Genomic DNA, 21,744 nt, shown 5'->3' with positions numbered 1-21,744 from the left:
TCTCTTCTGTCCACACCAAACTGCAGTGGAAGGCCTGGTTTATTACACAGACTGGATTTAGGGCCAGGTAGTATGGTTACACAGACGTGCCAAAAATGGAAAGACAAAGAAAATAAATGGGAAGGCGTGTAGTATGAGAGAAATTTTGACATTTAATTTTAATAAAGGGTGTAAACTGACACCACTGTGCTTTGAAACAGAGTTCCTCAGCCAAGCAACAGATCAAATATATTTATTTGCTTTGAATATTATCAAGTTAATGTACAGAGATGACAATGACACTGGGCTAGGGCATAGCGTCTAAAATCCATTTTAACTGTGACCTGACAACCAATTACAGAATACATGTCCCAACATACAACAGTTTGCACATATGACTATTTAAGACTACTTGAAATGCTTCTGGCTGACTTTACAACAACAAAACTGGCACAAACATTTCACCCACCTGAAGATCCAAATAAATGGAAATGTTGTTTCATGATAAAGTTTTTTTTAAGGAGCATTAATATTATCAAAAACCTTCTCTTGATAAAATTTCAAGTGCTATACAGAAAATATGAATTTATGAAAATAAACAAAATATACAGGTAAAAAATATTTCCTGTATGCTGGATCTCAGCTTTAATGTAATGTAAAGTAAAAGCCAACATTTCAGCTGACACAACCTCCCCCTGTCTATCACCTAATGAAGGCAGAATAGGCCAAAGCATTGCTTCATTTACTGACAAAGCAAATCTTTATTTTACCAAAAGTTTGAACTATTTATTTAGTTTCTTTTCATTATTTGTAGCAAATCATGTAAGATTAATTTGCAACAAATCTTTATTATAAAATGTGAGCTTTGTAGGTAACCATACCCACAAGCCTGTTACATTTGACAGTTAAAGCTGTTCAAAGCTGCTACAATACAGCTACTGTTCATGGACAATATGGCAACTATACTTTTTTTGTGAGCAGAGTGCATAAGTACACACAAACATTGAGAAGGAATCTGAAGACCTCCAATTTCCTAATAAATTCCAAAATGAAGTGAAGGCAGCACAGTTAGGTGTGGTTTTGAAACTATGATTATGATGATTATAATTATTGGACTTGATGTTGAAACAAACTATGAGCTGGGCCTTTCTCATGACCATATGCAAATTTATGTCTGTGAAGGTGGTTAGGACATAGATAGCCATGTCACTTTGGGTGTTATCCATGGAGCATCCATACTCCGAACATGCAGTGCAGAAAAAACAGCCCAAGGCACACACAGGTGTGTAGTATTGACTCAGGTATGTGATGCACACACAGCTGAGTATAGTGTTTGACTCAGGTGTGTGACACACAAACAGGTGTGTAGTGTTGATTTAAGTCTGTGACGCATCTGCACATATGTTATACTGTCTCTGGCATGTGACGCACACACTGGTGTGTAGTACTGACATCCTACTGATCTTTGTTTTTGAGGGGTTAGAGGGGCGGGACAATAGGTGTTGGGGAGCAAGGCTAATAAAGGGAAGGGCTTGGCCGAGATTAAGTGGGGAGAGTGTTCAACAGGAAGTTAGGGGGAGGTGTGACATCAGCGCTGCCTTCGCAGAGAGAGCTTCCTGTGTGTTTGGCGATGATCCTCATGCTCCACACAGTGAGAGGCGTCTCTGGACCTCTGTCCGTTGCACACCGTTGACATGGCACCACCAGCGGCACTACTGCCTCTATTGCCACTGCCACACAGCCTCCATTCTGGCCTCTTCCCCTTTTCAAAGACAACCAGTCAGAGAAGGACAGTTTAAATCACTCCCTTTCACTGCAAAGTACTGTGGGATTGTAAAGGGTGCTGTTAAATGTACCCCGTTATTATTTTTATTATTACTACACAAGGCTTGATAAACACAATCACACCACCCTCCACCCCACCCTCCATTGTGATGTGGCTTAAGGCTGTAGACCGCTACATACTGTACAGCTTTATGCCATGCAGTGTCTTGCCTTTTGTAGCCCAGTCTTGCAGTCATACTATTTGGTAACACCGTTTTTTAAAAAGACAAAGGTGGCACAATAGCCAGGTAAGTTTGGCGTTAGGACAGGGGACGCTCTGGTGCAGGTGAGCCAGTTGCTATTGCAGGGAGTGCTCCATATCCTCAGACGTACCTCTTTGAGGGGACGGTGTGCGCAGCGTGTCTCTCTCCCCCTCGCCTCATTATGGCAAATAAGACACAGGTCTTCAGCGTCGCTCTGCATGTCATAAGCACACACCACACAAATAAGGCTTTTTCAAATCTACCACATGAATAAATGCAATCACACCCGCAGAGAAATTGCATCAGTGTGACTGAGGACATAACTATAACTTTACCAATGCATACGTTATGCGGTAGATTAAACATCATGGGCTCAGATTAGCAATTTGAAAAATTGTCATTTTTTTCAAATTTGTCGGATTGAAAGTTACAGAAAGAAAGGGAACACTTTAATAAGTCAATATCAATAAGATGGAAACTGTTGCAATGTGTGCAACAAGTACTCTTCCCAATGACAATATTAAAATAATCCTTCTGTCTAACAAAGGATTAATTCAAGCTATCAGCCACAGCAACATGTGAGCATCACTAAGACCATGTCATTAAGTTTTTTGCAGTCAGTGATTTCAGAAGAAACATCTGACGTTGTGGGGAAGAAAATGCCTCCAGTGCTTCCAGCACAACTAGCTTTGAAAGGGAACACCGGGCCAGGAGACCCACCAGGGACGTGACGCTGTGGCCGCGGAAGTGGAGCCGCTTCTCCAGGGATTCGGACAGCTCCTGGATGGTGCCGATTCGGCTGTTCACCAGGGGGCTCTTGATGTGGCTGTTGTCATCAGAGGAGGCAGGGCAGGCGCGGGGGTGAGGCTTGGCATCTGTCTTGTCCCGGGACTTGGTGTGGGTGGATAGGGATGCAGGGGTGGCCGTGTGGAAGGGGTTCAGCTGCATAGCATTGAGCTGGGACTAGGAGGTGGAAGAGAGAGAGATGGAGAAAGGGAGGGAGAGACAGATAGAAAAAAGAGGGAGAGAAAGACACAGAGAAAGGGATGGAACCAAGTCAGCAATTTACTAAAGCACCTGAAAAGCCTACCCCAACAATCATCCCTCTTTTACTGAGGGAAGTTACTGAGGTGTCCTCTAGCAGCTAAACTTATAGGCAATCAGACCTCTCCACCATTTTCATACATGGGCATTCTGGGATGTTATACATATGCGGTGATTTCTGCTTTGCACATCCTTATTTCTCCTCATGTCAGGTTTCCATAGTTTTTTTTCACTATCATGCAGCACCTCTCAAGGTACCTGCATCATGACTGACCATGTTTTGATCCAATCACACAGGGAGTCAGAGGTGCCAATTTTGAGTGCAGCACGTGTCAATAAATTTGCAGCTCCATACTGTCACAACCATGTATTCTGCTTAGCAGTGACCACAGTGTTTTTTGACTTGGTGCCGTATTGATGTTCAGCCTCTGACCATCCCAAACTACACAAGGACTACTCCATCTTATCTCTCTCCTCCCTCGCGCTGAGGGACAGCTTGAAATAAAAAGAGAAAAACAAAACCAAAAGCAACTTGAGTAGGTCGAGCAGTGTCAAGCCTGATCTTGAATACCCCAAGGTCTCACCTTCTAGTACATATCCTGGCAGGCTGTTCAGTGCATTATCTTCTGAGATAATTTCAGATGATTAAAAGGAGAAAAAAACATTCTCATCATGATTTAATTACTCTTCTGTCCCCTGATCCTCAATACCAAATGTCAACAATTTCTACTAAAGCAAATATGAAATCAGTGGAGAGGCACAATGTGATTTCAGACTGGGCCAACATCAAGTTGCCTCACAGCTGGCACTGAAAACCTGCACGTATCTGGAAAACATATAGTCTGGAACCTCCTGCCCTGTTTCTACAGAAATTCAATTGGTCATTATCAAACAACCTTGGACTACAGAACCTATCTGAGAGCAGGTGTATATTACCAAGATAAAAATAAGATTGTACAATGACTTTTTGTAATAGAAATGGTAATAACTTTGAATTGTTATGCGATTCTGACAATTTTGACTAATACATTGAATTGTAAATTGAAGCACCTGTAATTTACACACTGTCCAACACACATTGTTAGATTTTTTCCCCCACATTATGAATATTAGTGGGGTACAGACTATTATACATGGGTTTATGCACACATAATTTACATCATAAATTAATTTTTCTTCTATCCTAGAAATCCTTAAATATCTAGTTTGTAATTCTTCCATTGAGAGAATATGCCTTACACATTATGTTTCAATGTATTTCATAAGCTTCAAGAATATGTCCTTGTAAACAGAAAAAAAAAAACTCATTAATGTTCATGCCAAAATGTAATGCTAGGTCAAGGCACACACAGGTGTGTAGTATTGACTCAGGTATGTGATGCACCTTCAAGCATCTTCATTCCAGTGTCCATAGGTGATGTGAAGGAATATTTATTAATCATGAACATACAAATCATGTTTTTTTTTTTTACCATATTTGTTGTTCTCACAAGGCAAGAAGGTAGATGAAGCACATAGCACTTGGCCAGAGATTCAAAGTAACAGAATTTAATTTCAGTAATGTCCGATATGAAGACATTCAGGAAATGTGACAAACAAATAGATTTCAAATGAACTACGGACTGCACCCAGCCATTCAGGACTTATTTCTTGAGACAATTGTATTAAATTATAATTTTATGTTTGCTTTACACAGATTCAAGGTTTACTCTCATATTCTTGTGTAGCCAGCGGGACCCGTATGTTAGGTGCGCGTTGGGTGCGCAACAGGTAATACCGCGCCTTCTAATACCGTAACAGGCATAGGCGAGTAAGCCTTAGGTCCTCACTTTGTTCCCTGTGTTTGTTGGGAGACCTCAGTCGCGTCTTGAAGGTATAAACAATCCTTGCTTTGTATTACATGCAAGTTTGCAATATATGAAATTCCTATATAGGCCTATATGAAAGCCGATAGTTCTTTTTTACATGTGTAGTTATGTGCCAGCGAGTGCCTAGTGCCCCGTTGTATTCTGCGTGTAAACACGTCCTGTATTGAGATAAACTGGAATATTTGTTTTTCCGACAATTGCACACTCAACAAGAAAGCAGTTTTTTTTGCATGTTTAACTTCATATTATGTGTCCTATTTATGCAGATAAGCGAGTTCAACAAACCAGTCCCTTTGCTAACGCAAGTTAGGATATTTCCTGATGGTATGCCTTGTGTATGCTCTCGCATTGCACTTTATTTATATCTATACATTTTGTTTTCCTTCATAAGCGTAAAACCGTAGTGTTTGTGTTGATGTGAGGGCCGCAAATTATGGCATGACTAATCGAGGCGGAGTTAAGCTGCGTATTGAAACTGATGTGTAATGTTGTAAACCGCTATTTGTTTAAATAAGGCAACTGATATGTGCTATTTGAATGGGAAAGTAATTTCATGTATTGGTATCTGAACTCTTTTGTGTGTGTCATATATACTTGAAGCGGATTGCAATGTATATTTATCCCAATTTAACTAAAGAACATGTGCGCGGTATAACTTTGCTCCAGCTCTTCTATACTGTTTAAACCACCAAGTTAATGGTGCTCGCAACAATGCAATCTACTTTATTATCAGAATGGCCTTACCTGTAGTGAGTACTTGAAGACTGTGACAATCTTTTACTACAAATAATAGTATATATATTTTTATACATCCCTGGTCCATCTTTTATCTAAAGTAATCTCTTACCAAATTCAGAGCCTCCCTTCGCTCTTAGTATAAACTGAGGGGTGGCGTAGTTACACTTGCTGCAGGGCATCATGCTGCAACACATTCTATCTTTTACTGACCAAACAAGCGTATTTAACTATATAGAACTTACATGTCCCTTTTTGCCCTGGGGTCTTTGATAGCAGCCGTTTACATGGGTACATGCATGATTATCAGAGTTATTACGATAACCATAGGGAATCATGGAAGTCCTCAGGAGTGGTGACTACCACTGTTGGGTTTGACTACCACTGTTATCACACTTGCAACCTGGGAGCAAGGAAAGACATACTAATAGGATATTAAAACTGATATGTATCATAGTGAACAAGGTATAAAAGTAATGTCTTGTAAAACTTGTTGACCTACTTGTATTTTCAGGATCCCACAAAACACCTTTACCTAACACTGTATAGCTAGCAGGTAATCAGAAACTTCTATAAAAACATCCTTAATAATTTCCAAAATATCCATCATCGCATACAAATAATGCCCAGGCCAATAAAAAACATGCACTTAAACTAAAACAATAATAAAAAAAGAACTGAACTACTCCTACTGAACTACTACAGAGGGAATTACCCTTTTTAACTATTTCAGGACAGTGGGATGTTTTTTTTTTTTTAAACTAAGTGCCCTCTGGCTCTGTGTGACCTATTTAACTATCCATATTAATTATCTTATCACACTAAAGTCGAATATAGGCCAGCTGAAGGTTAGAATTACAGTAAGACTATGTTTAACTAAAAACAAAAATCGAATCAGCATTGCACAAAAGCAAATGGGCCTATTCAACATCCCAGTTCAAATGTCCACCACCCATTGAATGAACAAGTAGCAGAACTCGCTGTTTTCAGTAAAGTCGATCATGGCCACAGCCCTGCCCTAGTAAGAGCTAGTAAATGTGTCACTACTATTTACTACCGTACTTCCTTTTTTTGAATTCATACCAGCCAAACGGCTACACGGTTTCCTTCTAAAATGCAGCAGCAATACAGCAAGAACCACCTCTTCTGCCTTACGTCTTCAATATGCCATGTTCATCTGTTTGAAAGATGTTCTTTTAAAAGAAAAACATCTGTATTGTGTGGATATATTTTCAAACAATTTATCTGATCTTCTACAAAAACTACAACAGATCTTTTTCTGATTTCCATCATGTTGTTTTCAGACTTTTTTTGTGAAACAAGACAACTTTATCCAGACGTACTGAAGTCTAAGAAATCCATGAACAATGATTGCCAAAATAATAATAATCTAGTTAATCTATGGTGTCATGATCAAGCTATCCCCCTATTAATTCCTCAAACTTTTTTGAAAATACATGAAACTGTGATAACATGCATGTGGACAGTCCAATTTATATTTTGAGATTTTGAAGCAAAACATGCTAATCAGATGGGTCGCTGAGCACATTAGAGCACCTCTAATAATGCATTTATTGGTAATAACTGCTTAATCCATTGCCAAAACATGGGTTTTGCCATTTTGATTAGTTAGAAACTGTTCCATACGGTATGATTTGGTGCCTGCGGCTAGTCTTACCTGGCAGGGCAGCGAGGCGCGGCGGTCCTGGGGCGGGCGGGGCAGGGACGGTCTCCTGAAGCTGCGCCGGTGCTCCCTGGCCCGCTCGTCCCCGGCGCTGTGCCCCCAGTAGCTGCTCATCCACTTGGTGAAGTTCCCGTCCTCGTCCTCGTCGTTGTCCATGATGATCGCAGGGTAAAGCCTGAGCGACAGAGTGAAGTTGGGTGAGGAGCTCTCGCGGGCTCCGGGTTCCTGCAGAGAAAGGGCCGGTCCGGTCCGGTATGGTCTGGGCCAGCCTGGGCAGTGCCAAACTGGAGTGCGTTTCGGAACTCGATGTCCCACAGACAGGTGTACTCTGGAGCTCTGTTGCCTTGTTTTTTCTCTGGAAAACTTTGGGGGCCGTAATTAGATCCTGATGACTCGTTAAAGCGGCTCCTGGAGATTGTTGTTCAGAACATGAACGAGAAAACACTGTACAGGCTTCAGCAAAGTCATTAAGTGAATCCCCTGAAACCTCTTCTTTATTGGAGAGGGAGGGACTGGGGCTGGAGTAAGGCTGTGTATGTGGGAGGGGAGGGAATGGGAGGTTAGGGGGAGTTGCTTTCCATCTTTCCATTACAGATCCTAGCAGGGCCAGTCCAAGCCCAGAGGGCAGCTGGTGCTGAAACTCCAATTTTCCAATACTTTCCACTGGCTGAGCACATCAAACCTGTCAATAATTATGGAGCGCTTCTGGCTCTTTTTTTCTTTACACACCCCCAACAGCCCCCCCCCCCCCAACATTTCAATGTGGGTAGAGGGTGGTGGGGCATTGTGGACTAGAATTGTGCTTTAGATGCTGGAATCATCACAGTGGTCCAATAGCAGACGTCATTACCCACAGACAGACATTCCTCCACAGGCCAGCCTGCCTCTGTCCTGACCAGGAGTGCACAATGGAAACTGAGACTGAATGCGGCCAGAGCATTTCCAGACACTTTTAGCTTTTACCTGCAAAACAAACACCAGCTGGCCTGAGCAGTTTTAGTACCTGCTTTGTGATTACTCCATATCTCATAATCAAAAACAATCTCATGGGAGTAGCCCCAAGGTGAGGTGGGAGGGAACTATTAAAACAAGATGGAACTAATTAGGCGCCAGAATAAGATAGCCAGGATCGGACTTTGGCACCAGAGTAACTGCTTATGCAGTAAGTTCCATGTGATCTTTAATTTTCAACATTTTAAGACCACCAGTTCAATCATTCATTAGTAGCTCATCTCTATCTTAATATGTTAATGGTCTGAGAACAATCCTCAGCACTAGGCTTGAACTTATCATCTCTTCTAATATGGCCCCAGTGGTTCCTTGTTGTTTCCCTATGACCTGCCCTAAATCAGTGGTCCCTAAGATCCAATTAATGAAGCGATACGGTGAATTATAGACCTAAACATAATGTATTCTTAGGGTCAATCATAAATTTTTTCATATTAAAAAATGTAGAAATTTTTGTTGAAATATCAATTAGATGTTTGCGTTCTGCAATTATTCCTCCATGTGCTATTTTACATTGACTGCACTGGGTGTGACAATCACGCCATGTACTCAAATGTGATGACGCACATTGTTGGTTGCCTCTAGGCAGTTTTATTTCCGCAAAATATGTTACTGCTGGCTTATCTTCTAAGAAAAATAAACATATGATGTGCTTTACATTACAAGCATGTACTATAGCACACACCCAGAATGACTTTCACAACTTTTTACATAACACTTACATTGCATCCATTTATACAGTTGGATATACACTGAAGCAATGCAGGATAAGTAACTTGCTCAAGGGTACAATGACAATTGCTACCTAGTAAGACCTGGTAAGAACTGTTTCAAATGGAATTCTGGTATTTGGAGTGTGAAGTCAAACTTTTGTGATCACCAGTCATCACAGATATCGCCAAATCCACCAAAGCTGAAAATATAAGGATAGACACTTTACACGTAGCCTGACATGGTAAAACTATGAAAGAACAATGTTCCTGATATGTCAAAATGACCAAGTATACAGTGCATGCAACGCTGACTGATGTGAATGTCAGGAAATGGTTTGATATAGTCTGCTTTGGAGTATGTGCCAGTATATACACTTTATAAAGAACAAAATTCATGAAGTACATTATATTGAAGAGATAATTATGATTACCAATAGACTTTTCACACTGGGAGAAACTAACAAAGATACTTGTCCCAGTAAATTTTTTAATGTGTTTGAAATCCCACCCAGTCTGCATGCCGCAGGCGCAAAATATGAGGTCATCTTCAGAAGGACAGACAGGGCGACCTTCTGTTGCAGTTGTTTACAGGATGGGCTGGAGCAGTGTCCTGGTACAGCACACGCACAGCCGTGTAAATGAAATATAGTTTTATTGAATTCGACCGGTGGCAGCGGAACACCTGTTGGGCGGTTGCCTCCCTGACAGGAGAGGGAAGGATCGACCGTGGCCAGAATGCTGACGCACCGTCTGTAACTACAGCACAGGCTGGTCAGTTATTACACAAACAGGCCCAGTAACTACCTGCAAGCCCTTCTTCCATTTCAAGTCTACACTGCATCATTTTTACACTGATAGTTCGTCATAAGGAAGGGAAAGTTATGTGTCACACTCGGGTATGGTACAATTTAGTACGACTGCTCATATCCTGATATAGGCAGTTGAGAATAATGGGAAATTTTGCCCAACCAAGTAGTGATGCACCAGTCTAAACTGACCCCTGGGTACCCACTGGGTAGCTTTAAACTATAAATACATAAAGGCTATGTTCACAACGCAGGTCTTGAACCCCAATTTCGATGATTTGCCTATATCCTATTTTTTGACCACGTTTACATCTGCATATATCCGATTCTGTGTGCTTTTTCCTGCACGTTACAGTACACATCCGATCTGTGCCACGTGAGCTAAAAATTGGAATTGGGTCACTGTTACCAGGTGGCGTAAATGCAGCCAAAGTGAATAGCATAATATAGCATTTCCTTCTCTGAAAAGCAGGGACCCATGAGAGTCCATTCAAAAGTCTTAGGGGTTCCTTAGCAAAACAGAAACAAATCAATTCCTCTTTTTATAAATATGTTGTTTATACTGTACTTTGACATTATTTGACAAACTACATACCCAACTTTCAAATTAAACAAACATGGTTAATAAAAGAGTCTGGTATACTTTTTGGCAATTCTAGTATCATTGCATACAACTACATACTAATACTGTAGATACATGTGTGCTAAATAGCCTCTGCACTGCAGCCACAAATACGTTAACACACTCTAACATTCCCTCATATTGTAAACACACTTTTTAGCACGCTTGAACATTTCCATGATAACCCACACACAACACAAATATTTAAAAAATCAAGTTTATTTTGTTCATTTGGGTGCTTTGTCAAATGTCGTTCTGCTTTAATTTACATTGCTGTGTGCAACTCACACAGCCATACAGATGACATACTCAAGAACCCCACAAGGACGTGTGGTCCACACACTCACGGACCAATGACAAAGAGAGACAAGCAGCCCACATTCAAGGACGAGGACAGAGCCTATCCCTTATAACATCAAAACATCAGCCGTGTTATTGATGAGCCACAACACATCCCCACTCTGTCAAATAAGAACAAGTTATCACCGCGGCATTGAAATTCACTCCACCACAGAGACCTTTAAAAAACAGAGCTGGGCAGACCAGAATGGTCATATTTTACCCACAGTGCCACAGCTATATTTATATTTCCAGGGTCAAGTTCTTGCTGTAACTGCACCAGCTACGGTTCCTGCCAGGTGAACACACACTTTCCAGCCTCTGGACGGTGCCCTGAGCTCCCTTCTATATGTAAAGCATTTTGAGATCAGAAGAACAGTATGAAATATTACATGCAGTACATTTCATAAATAACTATAAACCCTAAACTGCCCAATCGAACAATGCAGGCCTGCCTCTCTGACAGACAGCACACAGTATATCAGAGTACCTCCTAAGCCTTCTCCTTCAGAAGGCTGGCAATGCCCTCCCTCCTGGAGGTGTAAGGGGCGTGTTTCATACGGAATATGCTGGTGGGGAACAGGTTGCCGCTCGGTGCATACATCTCCTCCCCTTTTTGGCCCATCAGTGCACGCAGGGTTTTGTTGCGGGAAATGATTTTGTCGTAGAACTCCACCCCTCCCTTGGCATAGTCCTGGGAGATGCTGGCGGCTTTCCGGTCTGAGCTGTAGTCCAGCCACTGGTTGACGGCGTCGGTGGTGAGCAGGTAGGAGACGGCGCCCAGGCCCAGCGCAAACACGTTGACCACGCCGCGCAGCAGTGCTGGCCCGCTGTATAGGTTAAAGATCTGCTTCAGCGCCACGCCGTAGACACACACGCCAGCCAGGCAAGCAGGAGCCACCGTGGCATTGAGAAGCGGACCGCCGTTCTCCAGCCGAGCCACCTCCCGGGCCACCGCAAACTTCTGCGCTTGCGAGGAGAACAACAGGGCATCTTTCAGGGCAGTGCCAGAGTTGCTGTCCCATTCCACTTCCTTCCCATTGATGAGGATGACCCGGTTCGTAATGCCAGTGAAGTCATCCAGGGTGCTGTTGAAATTGGCAGGGATGCCGATCTGAGCTCCCGATGGCATCCAGGGCACCCCGGCCCCCACTGGCTGAAAGCCGAAGGCAGCGAAGGCATTGTATTTCTTGGGGGAGCTGACCCCAAGATCTTTCAGCACCTGCTGAAAGGTATTCTGCAGTTTTTCAGAAAGATCTGTGGGTTCCCCTTTGCTCCAGGCCTGGTACACTTTTTTGAAAGCATTTTCAGGAAACGCGTGATATAATATATTGGCGGAGAACACCGCTCCGCATCCGGCTATAAGTAGTCCAGTTCTGTATTTCTGAACAAGGACGGTGACCTTTGGGAATGGGAAAGACATAGCTTAGTCTTTCACTCCCCCAATATTCGGCAGACGTCAGAGGAGTAGATCTGTATGAAAAATACGCATAAAATATCCCAGTTTACATTTCAAGCGATTAATGACACAACGAAAGATCTTTGTTAGACTACAACTAAACGTAAACAGTAGGAAGCAAGGTAGTCATCGAGCAGTTTGACAAAAATGTCAAATGCACAGATATATTAATGACAAAAATAACGCCTTCTTTTTTAGAAAGAATAATACTATCATCGGCAAAATGTTTCTCACCACACCAAATTAAAGCTACTGATCGCAGGCTAACTTATTTAGCTTCCCAACCTTAAACCAATCGAACGAAATGAACAACGGCGTGACAGCCTGCATCATGGCGGTCTTATGAGAACACGCATAACCATATTAAACTTTTTCCAGATTCTGACACAAATAGTGGCAAGAAAGTTTACCTACTGAGCACGACATACCAGCTACTTTTACGCTGTTAACATGCCGCAAGGACGACGGAGACACAGCGGCATGGGAGCCGTAAAGCACTTCGAAGCCGCACGTTTTTCAGCACGACAGTTTCGCGTCAGTTTACAGATTATCGGTGACGGTACCTGCTGCAGACGATTTATTCAAGGTCTGAATGAATCAATAAAAATAAAAACGAGGAAGAGACACCCGACACATGCAGATCTACTTTGCCGCTAAAGATATTGTTATTGACTACGCGTACAATAGTGTTTCTGCATGCATTTTCTACATAGACCACCCACCAGGGAGTCAGAATCGACTCGTAGTCACTTTAGTCTGGAGTGCAGTGACGTCTACTGCTTATTCCTAAACATTATTTTACTTGTTCCGATCATTGACAGCTCATTTACTATTTCGTTACTAAACTGTATTTTAAATTTTTATATTTTGTCTGCTGTTTTAAAATATTAGCTAGCTTGCACTAAGCACAAGCTTGATCGATATTAGACAAATAGGCCTATGCATAAATGTTTCTGTAGATAGTGCCTGTCTGTGCTGTTTGCTATATTCTACACCTTATGAAGACAGATGACATCGTCAGGCAATAAAAAATGCATTCCATGTATTAAAATTGCATTGCCTGTAGTGGTAATATACAGTATTTTCACATATTCATTTTGAAACTTTTGGATAAAGTTGAGGTATGTTTACACTCTGTATTTATGTATGAATGGAATAGTGGAGACAGCCCTGTATAAAAATAAATACATAAATAAACACAGAAAACATTTTGTTTTGCCATTTTTAGTTTAGTACGAGTATCATATATTTCATAACAGCAATATATAAATAGAATATAAATATAAATATATAGATTTTATTATACAAAGACTGGTCTCATACTCTGGAGATGGTCCCATGCAGTGTGTAAAAGCTCAACACTTCAACGGCATCTGCAAAATGTCACATATTTGCTCTCTGATGGGGAGGAAGCAAGCAGAGGAAACTATTTTCATTACAGGCTCTAGTTCACACGAAGCCCTCGTACTTCTCAGGGGAAGGACACAGAGCATTGAAATCAGGACTTCACATGCTTAAATAATGATGTCGTAATAAATGTAATTTGCTTAGGACTATAACTGAGAAGCCTCTGTTAAACTCCAATCATTGTCCATTAAACAGCAAGAAGGACTAAAAGAAATAGAGTAAGTCAGAGGTGAACTACCTACTCTGTTCTCAAGTTTTTTGTTTTTGTTTTTTGACTGAATCACTATTACAACAAAGAAACTCACTGGCTTTGGCTGGATTACCAACTAATACAGTGTCAGTTTTAAGCCTGCATCTGTGCTTTTATTTTTTTTTAAAGCCTGCTAAATGTTTTAAGGAAACACTGGACACTAGTGCTCATTCAGTTTAAAAAAAGTTATTTCATTGTTTAAATAGATTGTGTCAGGTTATTAAATACAGGTCATAAATAAGAGAAGACATTAATATTTACACAATAATTTTATGAATACATAGTTACTGCTCTGTTGACCCATAAATCGCCCTGCAACGTCAGAGAAGTTACAAACGTGACGAATGAGGAAAAAAGATAGGCAGGGCCCGGGTTGTCCCTCAAGTCCATCATAAGTAGGTGCATCGGAGCAGCAGGAATGACTAATGAATGCTGAGCAAGCAGGCTGTTAACTAGGTGCAGAATGAGTCTGTACTTATACTTACGGATTAACAATTCTGCGTGTCTTCACATCATCTTTGTGTTGCCCCAAAATAAATTATTATATTTAATTCATTGATGGAAAAAAAATTACCCTCCTTGTGTCTGGGGTTTGGGGGCTCTCTGCATGATGCCCACCATGTCAGAATCAGAATCATCTTCACTGATGTTCATTAAATTTCACAGGAGGTCCAGCCACAGACACTGTGCTTGGTAAGCATTATGAAAAGGATTCAAGTTCATGCTCGGTTAAAGGCATACTACACAGGAATTTTACCTTGAAAATATTTAGAATAACCATGCTCAGTCATAACTATGCACTGGCAATCTCTGTCTTCACGCACTTTCATAGAATGTCTGTTAGTCTTACAAATAACGTTACCTCCAGCTATCCAGCTAGATATGTTAGGTTAGCTAGATGGCGTCTGGCACTCAAGATGAATGAGTGGATGGGGTTGAAGATGGAGGAGACTTTATTGATTGTAAACACAGGACCACAGGAAGGCTAAAGAGATCCTGCATAGTATGCCTTTAACAGTAGCATGAACTGTTAAATGAATTCATACTCTGTGTGGTCCTGCTAGCTGAATGATCCATTAAGTTATAAATTATACCAACTGACCCCTTATGTATCAAATTATACAACATTACAAACTCAGCATTTTCAATCACAACACATGGTCAACACTCTGAATTTTGGCACGCAAATCAAAACTGTGACACTACACTGAGACCACAATCAGAAAACATTGCTTCTGACAATCATGACAAAGAGCCTGGACTATGAACTGAGAGTTTTTTCAGCAATCAGGGTGACTGGTTCAAATATTAATTGGGTTCTACTAAAGAGTACTCTTGAAAATGTAATACACAAAGCAAAGGTACAATGCTATTAGTGAAGGAAATGTTGGCTTCATTACCATGAAATATGTAGAGCTGATGTCATCAGTGGCTCACTGGGTTGAACAATCATGGTGATTTTTACAAAAAAGCATGGTGTTTTGCTACGGATAGCAAAATCTTTTGATTGGTTAAAACAGTCACCATTTGACAGCACAGAGTCAATCCATTATGTTCATGAATTCTTTCCCCAAACAAATTCTGCCTTACTGGAAATGCTTCCCATTCTTAATGGATATAATTTCCCTGGTAAATTGAGAAGACCTCAAATGACATAGCAGCTCTTGTTGAGAAAAGTGCCATGTATCAACAAAGGACAGTGGTTATTTTTTACATGTACATGTTACATGAGTTGCTGTTGCATAAATGCAACAATCTCTCACCTACAATATCATATTGGCGTGTTGAATTATATCCAAAATCATAACCAATAAAGGAATCCTGCCTTTGAATGATTTTTTTAAATATACCATTTAAAAAATCTTTTTCACAGAGAAAACACCTTTCAGGAAAACAAAAACATTTTTTACTTAACTGTTTTCGACAAAGGCAGAATTCCACACAGTAGTCCTTTGAAATTTCCACTGTATTCCAAAGTCAGCCTATTTTGATCAGGGTGTCTTCCATGAGCAGACAGGCGGGGTTTGTTGGGGCTGTTTTAATTCCCTGTCAAAGTCTGATCTGTGCAGCATTTATTCCGCTTTACTGCGGTCCTCCACATGGCCCAGGACCTTTCGCCTCTGCCACAACATGTGGAAGTAGAGCTGTGGAAAGACTGGGCAGGAAGTGACAAGTGCAGCACATCAGCACTCATTTCAACAGCTCAAGGCCTCCTCTGTTTATGAGATATCCTTCTCTAACCAACCAAAATCACATAATGTGCCCTTTCTAAGTCACTGTGGGTAACATACACCGAAAAGGATAGTTTCATCCTATGCACCATATGATTTAATGAACATTGTTCATAACATTGTTATTCTCAAATCAGGCACGACAAGTCATATGACTAGCTTTTCCACACAATAGTCTCTCTACTTAATTTTCAGCACTGCAAGAAACCTCATTGAATGAAAGGTGAGCACAGTGCATGTGGTAGTTGCATGTGCCACCCGTTGAAAATCACTACAATTGGCCGCTTACATGTAAGGAGTCCTTATGTGAACTTAACTTTACCATGCTGCCTGGTGTTAAATACAAGCAGTATAATAAATACATAATAAAATATAATAAAATGATTAATTTGCAGCATAAATGTGATTGCCGGGTACTTACGGGGGATGTACGCAACCATAGTGATGATGAGGAAGGTGTGGTAGCTGAAGGAGAAGTTGTAATTGTTGGGCAGTGTAACGGAGTAGAGGCCAGTCTTCTTGACGTAGGGGAGGGCCGCGTGGATGGTCAGCAGCTCACCCGACACACCCATGGGGTACAGCACAATGAAGAGCGTGTACCTGCTCAAGCACACAAGGTGAGGCTAAAATACACCTGTGCCTGGGTATAAGTCTGCATAGTGCCGGCACAGCTCCCCCAAGCACTTTCTTACAATTATGCAATTTTAAAAAATGATCAGCACCTCCATGTATTGAGTTACCTCCCCCTTAGCACCTCCAGGGAAAAATTTCTGGCACGGCCACCGGATATAGTTGACTGCCGGCTAAATTTTGAGGCTTCATTTTCTCATTACATGTGACCCTTCATTCATAAATTCCATCCACAGTTAAAGGGACAGGTCTCTTTCTGCAATTTTTAAATATTATTTCAGATTTAGTGTATGTTTTAGATTAGTCCAAACAGTGTGTGAAATGAAATACCTTTCAGATGTTTACAGAGGTTTCTGATGACCTGCTGGCTTTATGTCTGGTTAATGGGCACTCAGGAGCTTGTGGTCACAAGTAGGAAAATACACTTCATGAAACCCCAAAACAGCTTGTACAGCAACATTTTGCCTCTGGAGGTTCTATGGGAGTATATTGTCTAATTATTCTACAAAAAATGAATATTCCCGCTTTAGAACCTTCAAATGTCCCTATACCAGCCACTGTACATCTGCAGAACATCAGTAACTTGTGTGAACATCCAAAATATTGTCTAACCCTAACTGCAAGCTAATCATGAGCTTCCTTATGGCATCATCTTGACCCATTTAGCATTCAGGTGCTCTTCAGACTCCATGTGTAAAGCCAGCTGGACGGCCCTACCTGGCCCACTTGATGAGGTATGGCAGGTGGTTGAGCAGGGTGAAGGTATAGAAGGAGTAACGAACGATCTCGGTCATGGTCCAGGCAACCACAAAGAGGAGAACACTGTCCTCATTCTGAACCTGACAAAAGAATAATGCAGTGAGTCAGAATGAGAAGGGAAACAGATATTCACAACACTGTCTCTCAGAAACAATTCCTTTGGAAGAGGTTTTACAGAACCATTTTAGCCAGATGAGTATACAACTACCATTTGTCCTTGCCACAGCAAATACAGAACAAAAGCAACTAGACAATTTAAGGATAATTTTGAAGATTAATACTGCTGCAGGTGCACACAAAGTAAAAGTAAAGATGTTCAAATCTTTCTAGTTTCTGCTAGGAGTACCTTAAGCAAAGCCGCTTCTGCAGAGATTAAAAGACAGATCAACGCATACTGAGGAAGTAGCATGCTCCTGTGTGACATGTGTCGCTCACCTCTCTCACGCTGTGAGTCACAGCCCAAGTGAGGAACACACGGGACATCACCTGGAACCCCGTCAGGACCACAGACGAGGGCACAATGCCTGCCAGAAGCACAGGAACACCCAGATGCATCCAAAAACAAGCATATGTTACAGGAACGCGTGGCTGAACCAAAACACAACATATCCCAAGAACAGCTGGGCAGCAGGTGGTGAAATGTGTCAGTATGCAACTGGAGATTGTCTGAATATCAAAACAGTCAGATTTATCCTTCAATCTCTGTAAATCAGGTGTGAATGGTTCCCTAAAACAAGGGAATTTCAGTCTCTCATAAAATTAGCACTAACTGACTCACTGACAGAAGAGTCTTTCACATGGCAGTAGGTGCAAAATTGTATACTGGTGTGCAGTTTCATATTCTTCTGTAACTAATATGAAATGAAACCAAACTTACCAATGGCACAGTGCAATATCTGCAGAGAAAAGGAGAGGAGAAAGCACTTTAACTGAAATATAATGTAAAAATTAGGATTCAAAGTTCTGCGTGTCCTTCTGGGAAAATAACACTAGCACACGCCTTGGCAAAATATGGCTTCTTGAACCCAGATTTTAGCGGCTGACCAAATTCATACAAAATGTCCACGACAGTGATTCTGACTGATTCACTAAAGCTGACACTCACAACTCATTATGTGCAACAAAACCTAAAGTAAAAAATTATATCTTTTATGATACACAAAAGCATTGGACTCAACCAATAATTCACCTTAACACTGACTTGCAATAAATATTACTTTTTTTGGCACTCTGTTTGTGACAAATACCTGTATTTATAAGTTACAGTTACGGACAAATCTGGACTGAATCCAGGCCAAGATATAATTTATACTATATCTTATACTACATCTTCACAGTGGTTTCCAAACATAAATAAATTCACTGTGCACCACAAATTTTCTTCTTCGAGGCATACCAAACACAGTTTGATACAAGATGAGTCACAGAAAATGTATTCACTAATTAAATGGATCATAGGCTTGAGAGCTCTTATCATATTTGTGTGTTCTGAGTGTGGTTAAGCCACAAAGCATAGCCATGGGCCATCAGGACTCACCTCCAGAACGGCTCCAGTCTGGAAGAATTTCAGAGGCTTTTCTATGGAGTAGTACAAGCCATGGAAACTGCCTTTGGCGAGATATGCGCGCACCAGCCCTACAGCGATGACCAGCCACCTGAAACCACCCATCTGATGTTAGAATACAGCCAGACACTGACAGCGCCTGAGGGTTCTGCTGATTCTCCCAGGAGATACTGAATATCTGCCTGAACAAACTGACTTCTACAAAACCCAGGAGGTGATCTGTATGGACTGCATTTTGGGGTTTACCAGAGCAAATGTCAGGAACAAAAAAAGCCTACAATTATAGATCAAAAAAGGAAGACTAAATTTTGCATTTAATTTGACCACTGACAGATCTGTCCACTAGGCAACAGATAATATAAAATTGTTGGTTTATTGATAAAAAAAAATAATGAGGAAAACTGTCTATTGAAATCACAAAAGAAAAGCAGAAGCCAACAATCCGTTTTCATTACAATAGCGTGTGTTCTCTTTCTATAAATAAGGTAATCTCACTCGATGCTTATTTGACAATAGATAACCAGATAATATAGAGACTGAAGGATACAACACATCAGTCTGGGGCTTGCATTTGAATTGGGGAATGCTATGGGAAAGACAGTTTGCTGCTGAAATGTTTTCTACACCAGTAGGGCCATTTTTACTTTTGGACCAAGCATATAAAACATTACTTCCGTGCAGGGATGGGGAGAGATGCTGTGCAGTGTGGTACTTATGGAAAATAAGCAAGAGTTCCAGTTAAATTCTCACAATTTGGCCATCTAATCATACCCAGATTGTCTCAGTACATCCCCTCTTCCTGCCTCTGCTGATGTTCAGTGTGGTGAGCCTTCTAGCTCAAAATGGTTGCTGTTCAGTAGCTATACCACCTATGGGAAGACTTGACAGTGGTCACTTAGCCTACTAGCTACAGAAAAAATGACCACTACAAACTAGACTTCATACTCACTCAACCTAAATTTGTCGAAGGTCGGGCTGTCCAGTTTTGACAGTGTAAATGAGTTTTGACGAGTCTAACTGCTTTCGCTCAGAGTGTTGTGACTACCTATGATGTGTGGATTGATTAAACCAGCAACATTGCTAGCTAACAGCTAGTTTGGTATGTCTGTAGCTACATCACTGTAGCTACGCGTAGTTCAATCGTAGTAAATTAACACCGCAAATCAGCTATCAGGTAACAACCACTGAATACCGCACTGACACAGACCGGAAATTGTTACAGTAGCTAGCTCGTTTCAGATCAGTAAGTGGATTCGTTTGATGTGGTGAGCATTCTCACAGTGACTGTAACCAACCAACCACACACAAGATGAAAGCCCTAAACTAGCTAGATAAATGTTAAAATAGGTACGGCTAATTTATGAAAAAGTCTTTCGTAATTCAGGATATAATGATACATAAACCGCATTTTATATGACGTCCTACTAGCACATAACGGTACCATTCGATTAGTTAAGTTAGCTATTGATGACTGGCCCAAACGCAGTTACTGACAGCAATGTCAAACAACATCGCTATTTAGGATTAGTTAATTATCAATCGTCAATTTAGTTAGCTGACGGTAGCCTCTTAGTGAAGGTGCAGCGCTTTCAATTAATTTTGAACCGTTTGATAAATTAGTGTGGTTAGCTAGCGTTAGTCTAACAATCGACTGGAAGCTGGATGTTAGATGGCCGGTAGACTACGCATTTGTGCATGGCAGCAGACAGTTATTGGATTAACACTTCTAGCTACTAATGTGTTTTAAATAACAAATACCAATAGACTAATTTAGTTTGCTCATTTGTGTTAAATACATACCCAGCTGTCATGACTACATTGTATATGACCAGATACGCCGTTGCCAACGCTCCTGCTGGTTCCCTCTTGCGCCGGTGACCCACATCGTTGTGACCAGCTTTACTGGCTCTCATAGACGTTGGTGCTGACATGACTGCAGACTCACAAACTGATCGCTGTCTTGCTCGTTCCTTCATCGATGCAGGAAATGGGATGAAGCCGCCATACGGTGTGCCTTTGCCCCATCTTAAAACCCGATGGCGTCCTTTCGCCAAGCAGCGACATCTGTGGCGACATGGAGTGCCTACGGTTTTTAGTTGCTAATAATGGTGATGTAGGCTAGGACATTTGCTGTAGACTAGCTAAAGTAGGCCTACCGAATGCAGCTAAGTTTTGATGAGCGGTAACAATTTAACAGGTAGGCTATCCACTAACTAAAACGATACGTATTGTAAAATGTTCGCCGAATTCTTTGCTTAAATGTCTGATAACCACACAATTAAACTTCATTTTACATCTGCAAATACCTGTATTTGAAATGCTTGTTTCAGGTGTTAACATATGGGTTCAACTTGTAGCCAGTTAGTTAGCAGTCAAGGTCTAACAGTAGTTCCTCTGTGCTACAAATAGTTAATGTATACTGTGGCCCTGCGCTTGGTTACAATCAACGATGTGTCCTCTTACTCGCCTAGGCCTAGCTACTCACCTGTCACATCCATTAAATTTTACATCCGTTTTTATCCGTTTTACAACTCTTAGCTGAAACCTGATCCCACCTACACGCTCTGGAGCCACACCCACCCCTCCCCACAAGCGTGTCATGCCCAGAAATGTCTGAAA

The 21,744-nt window shown here is 41.2% G+C and overlaps 3 protein-coding genes across 8 annotated transcripts; all 3 read right to left on the bottom strand.

Annotated features, from left to right (window-relative positions):
* Positions 1–151: 151 nt before the first annotated feature.
* LOC118214160 (leukemia NUP98 fusion partner 1-like) lies at positions 152–9,776 on the bottom strand. The gene is made up of 4 exons (XM_035393809.1): positions 7,332–9,776; positions 2,727–2,969; positions 2,137–2,220; positions 152–1,741 (listed from the first exon to the last, which is right to left on the bottom strand). The coding sequence occupies exons 1-4, from the start codon at positions 7,491–7,493 to the stop codon at positions 1,568–1,570; spliced, it is 663 nt and encodes a 220-aa protein (XP_035249700.1). The 5' UTR covers positions 7,494–9,776; the 3' UTR covers positions 152–1,567.
* A 909-nt stretch (positions 9,777–10,685) lies between these two features.
* tmem177 (transmembrane protein 177) lies at positions 10,686–13,026 on the bottom strand. 4 transcript variants are annotated; one of them, XM_035393806.1, is made up of 2 exons: positions 13,007–13,026; positions 10,686–12,298 (listed from the first exon to the last, which is right to left on the bottom strand). In XM_035393806.1, the coding sequence occupies exon 2, from the start codon at positions 12,246–12,248 to the stop codon at positions 11,319–11,321; it is 930 nt and encodes a 309-aa protein (XP_035249697.1). In that variant the 5' UTR covers positions 12,249–12,298; positions 13,007–13,026; the 3' UTR covers positions 10,686–11,318. The 4 variants fall into 4 exon arrangements, with proteins under 4 accessions (XP_035249697.1, XP_035249696.1, XP_035249695.1 ...); XM_035393805.1 differs by lacking the exon at positions 13,007–13,026 and adding an exon at positions 12,713–12,817; XM_035393804.1 differs by lacking the exon at positions 13,007–13,026 and adding an exon at positions 12,695–12,808.
* A 535-nt stretch (positions 13,027–13,561) lies between these two features.
* LOC118214157 (very-long-chain (3R)-3-hydroxyacyl-CoA dehydratase 2-like) lies at positions 13,562–21,692 on the bottom strand. 3 transcript variants are annotated; one of them, XM_035393800.1, is made up of 8 exons: positions 21,611–21,692; positions 20,926–21,189; positions 19,099–19,216; positions 18,439–18,457; positions 17,997–18,085; positions 17,520–17,641; positions 16,594–16,772; positions 13,562–16,096 (listed from the first exon to the last, which is right to left on the bottom strand). In XM_035393800.1, exons 2-8 carry the CDS (start codon positions 21,099–21,101, stop codon positions 16,014–16,016), a joined length of 786 nt encoding a protein of 261 aa, XP_035249691.1. In that variant the 5' UTR covers positions 21,102–21,189; positions 21,611–21,692; the 3' UTR covers positions 13,562–16,013. The 3 variants fall into 3 exon arrangements, with proteins under 3 accessions (XP_035249691.1, XP_035249690.1, XP_035249692.1); XM_035393799.1 differs by having other exon boundaries at positions 20,926–21,208; positions 21,611–21,638; XM_035393801.1 differs by lacking the exon at positions 21,611–21,692 and adding an exon at positions 21,432–21,447.
* Between the last annotated feature and the right edge of the window lie 52 nt (positions 21,693–21,744).

Source organism: Anguilla anguilla, chromosome 15, assembly GCF_013347855.1.
Source record: "Anguilla anguilla isolate fAngAng1 chromosome 15, fAngAng1.pri, whole genome shotgun sequence".
Lineage (NCBI taxonomy): Eukaryota > Metazoa > Chordata > Actinopteri > Anguilliformes > Anguillidae > Anguilla > Anguilla anguilla.
Note: the sequence above shows the minus strand (reverse complement) of the source record. Positions and strands in the feature narration are given on the sequence as shown.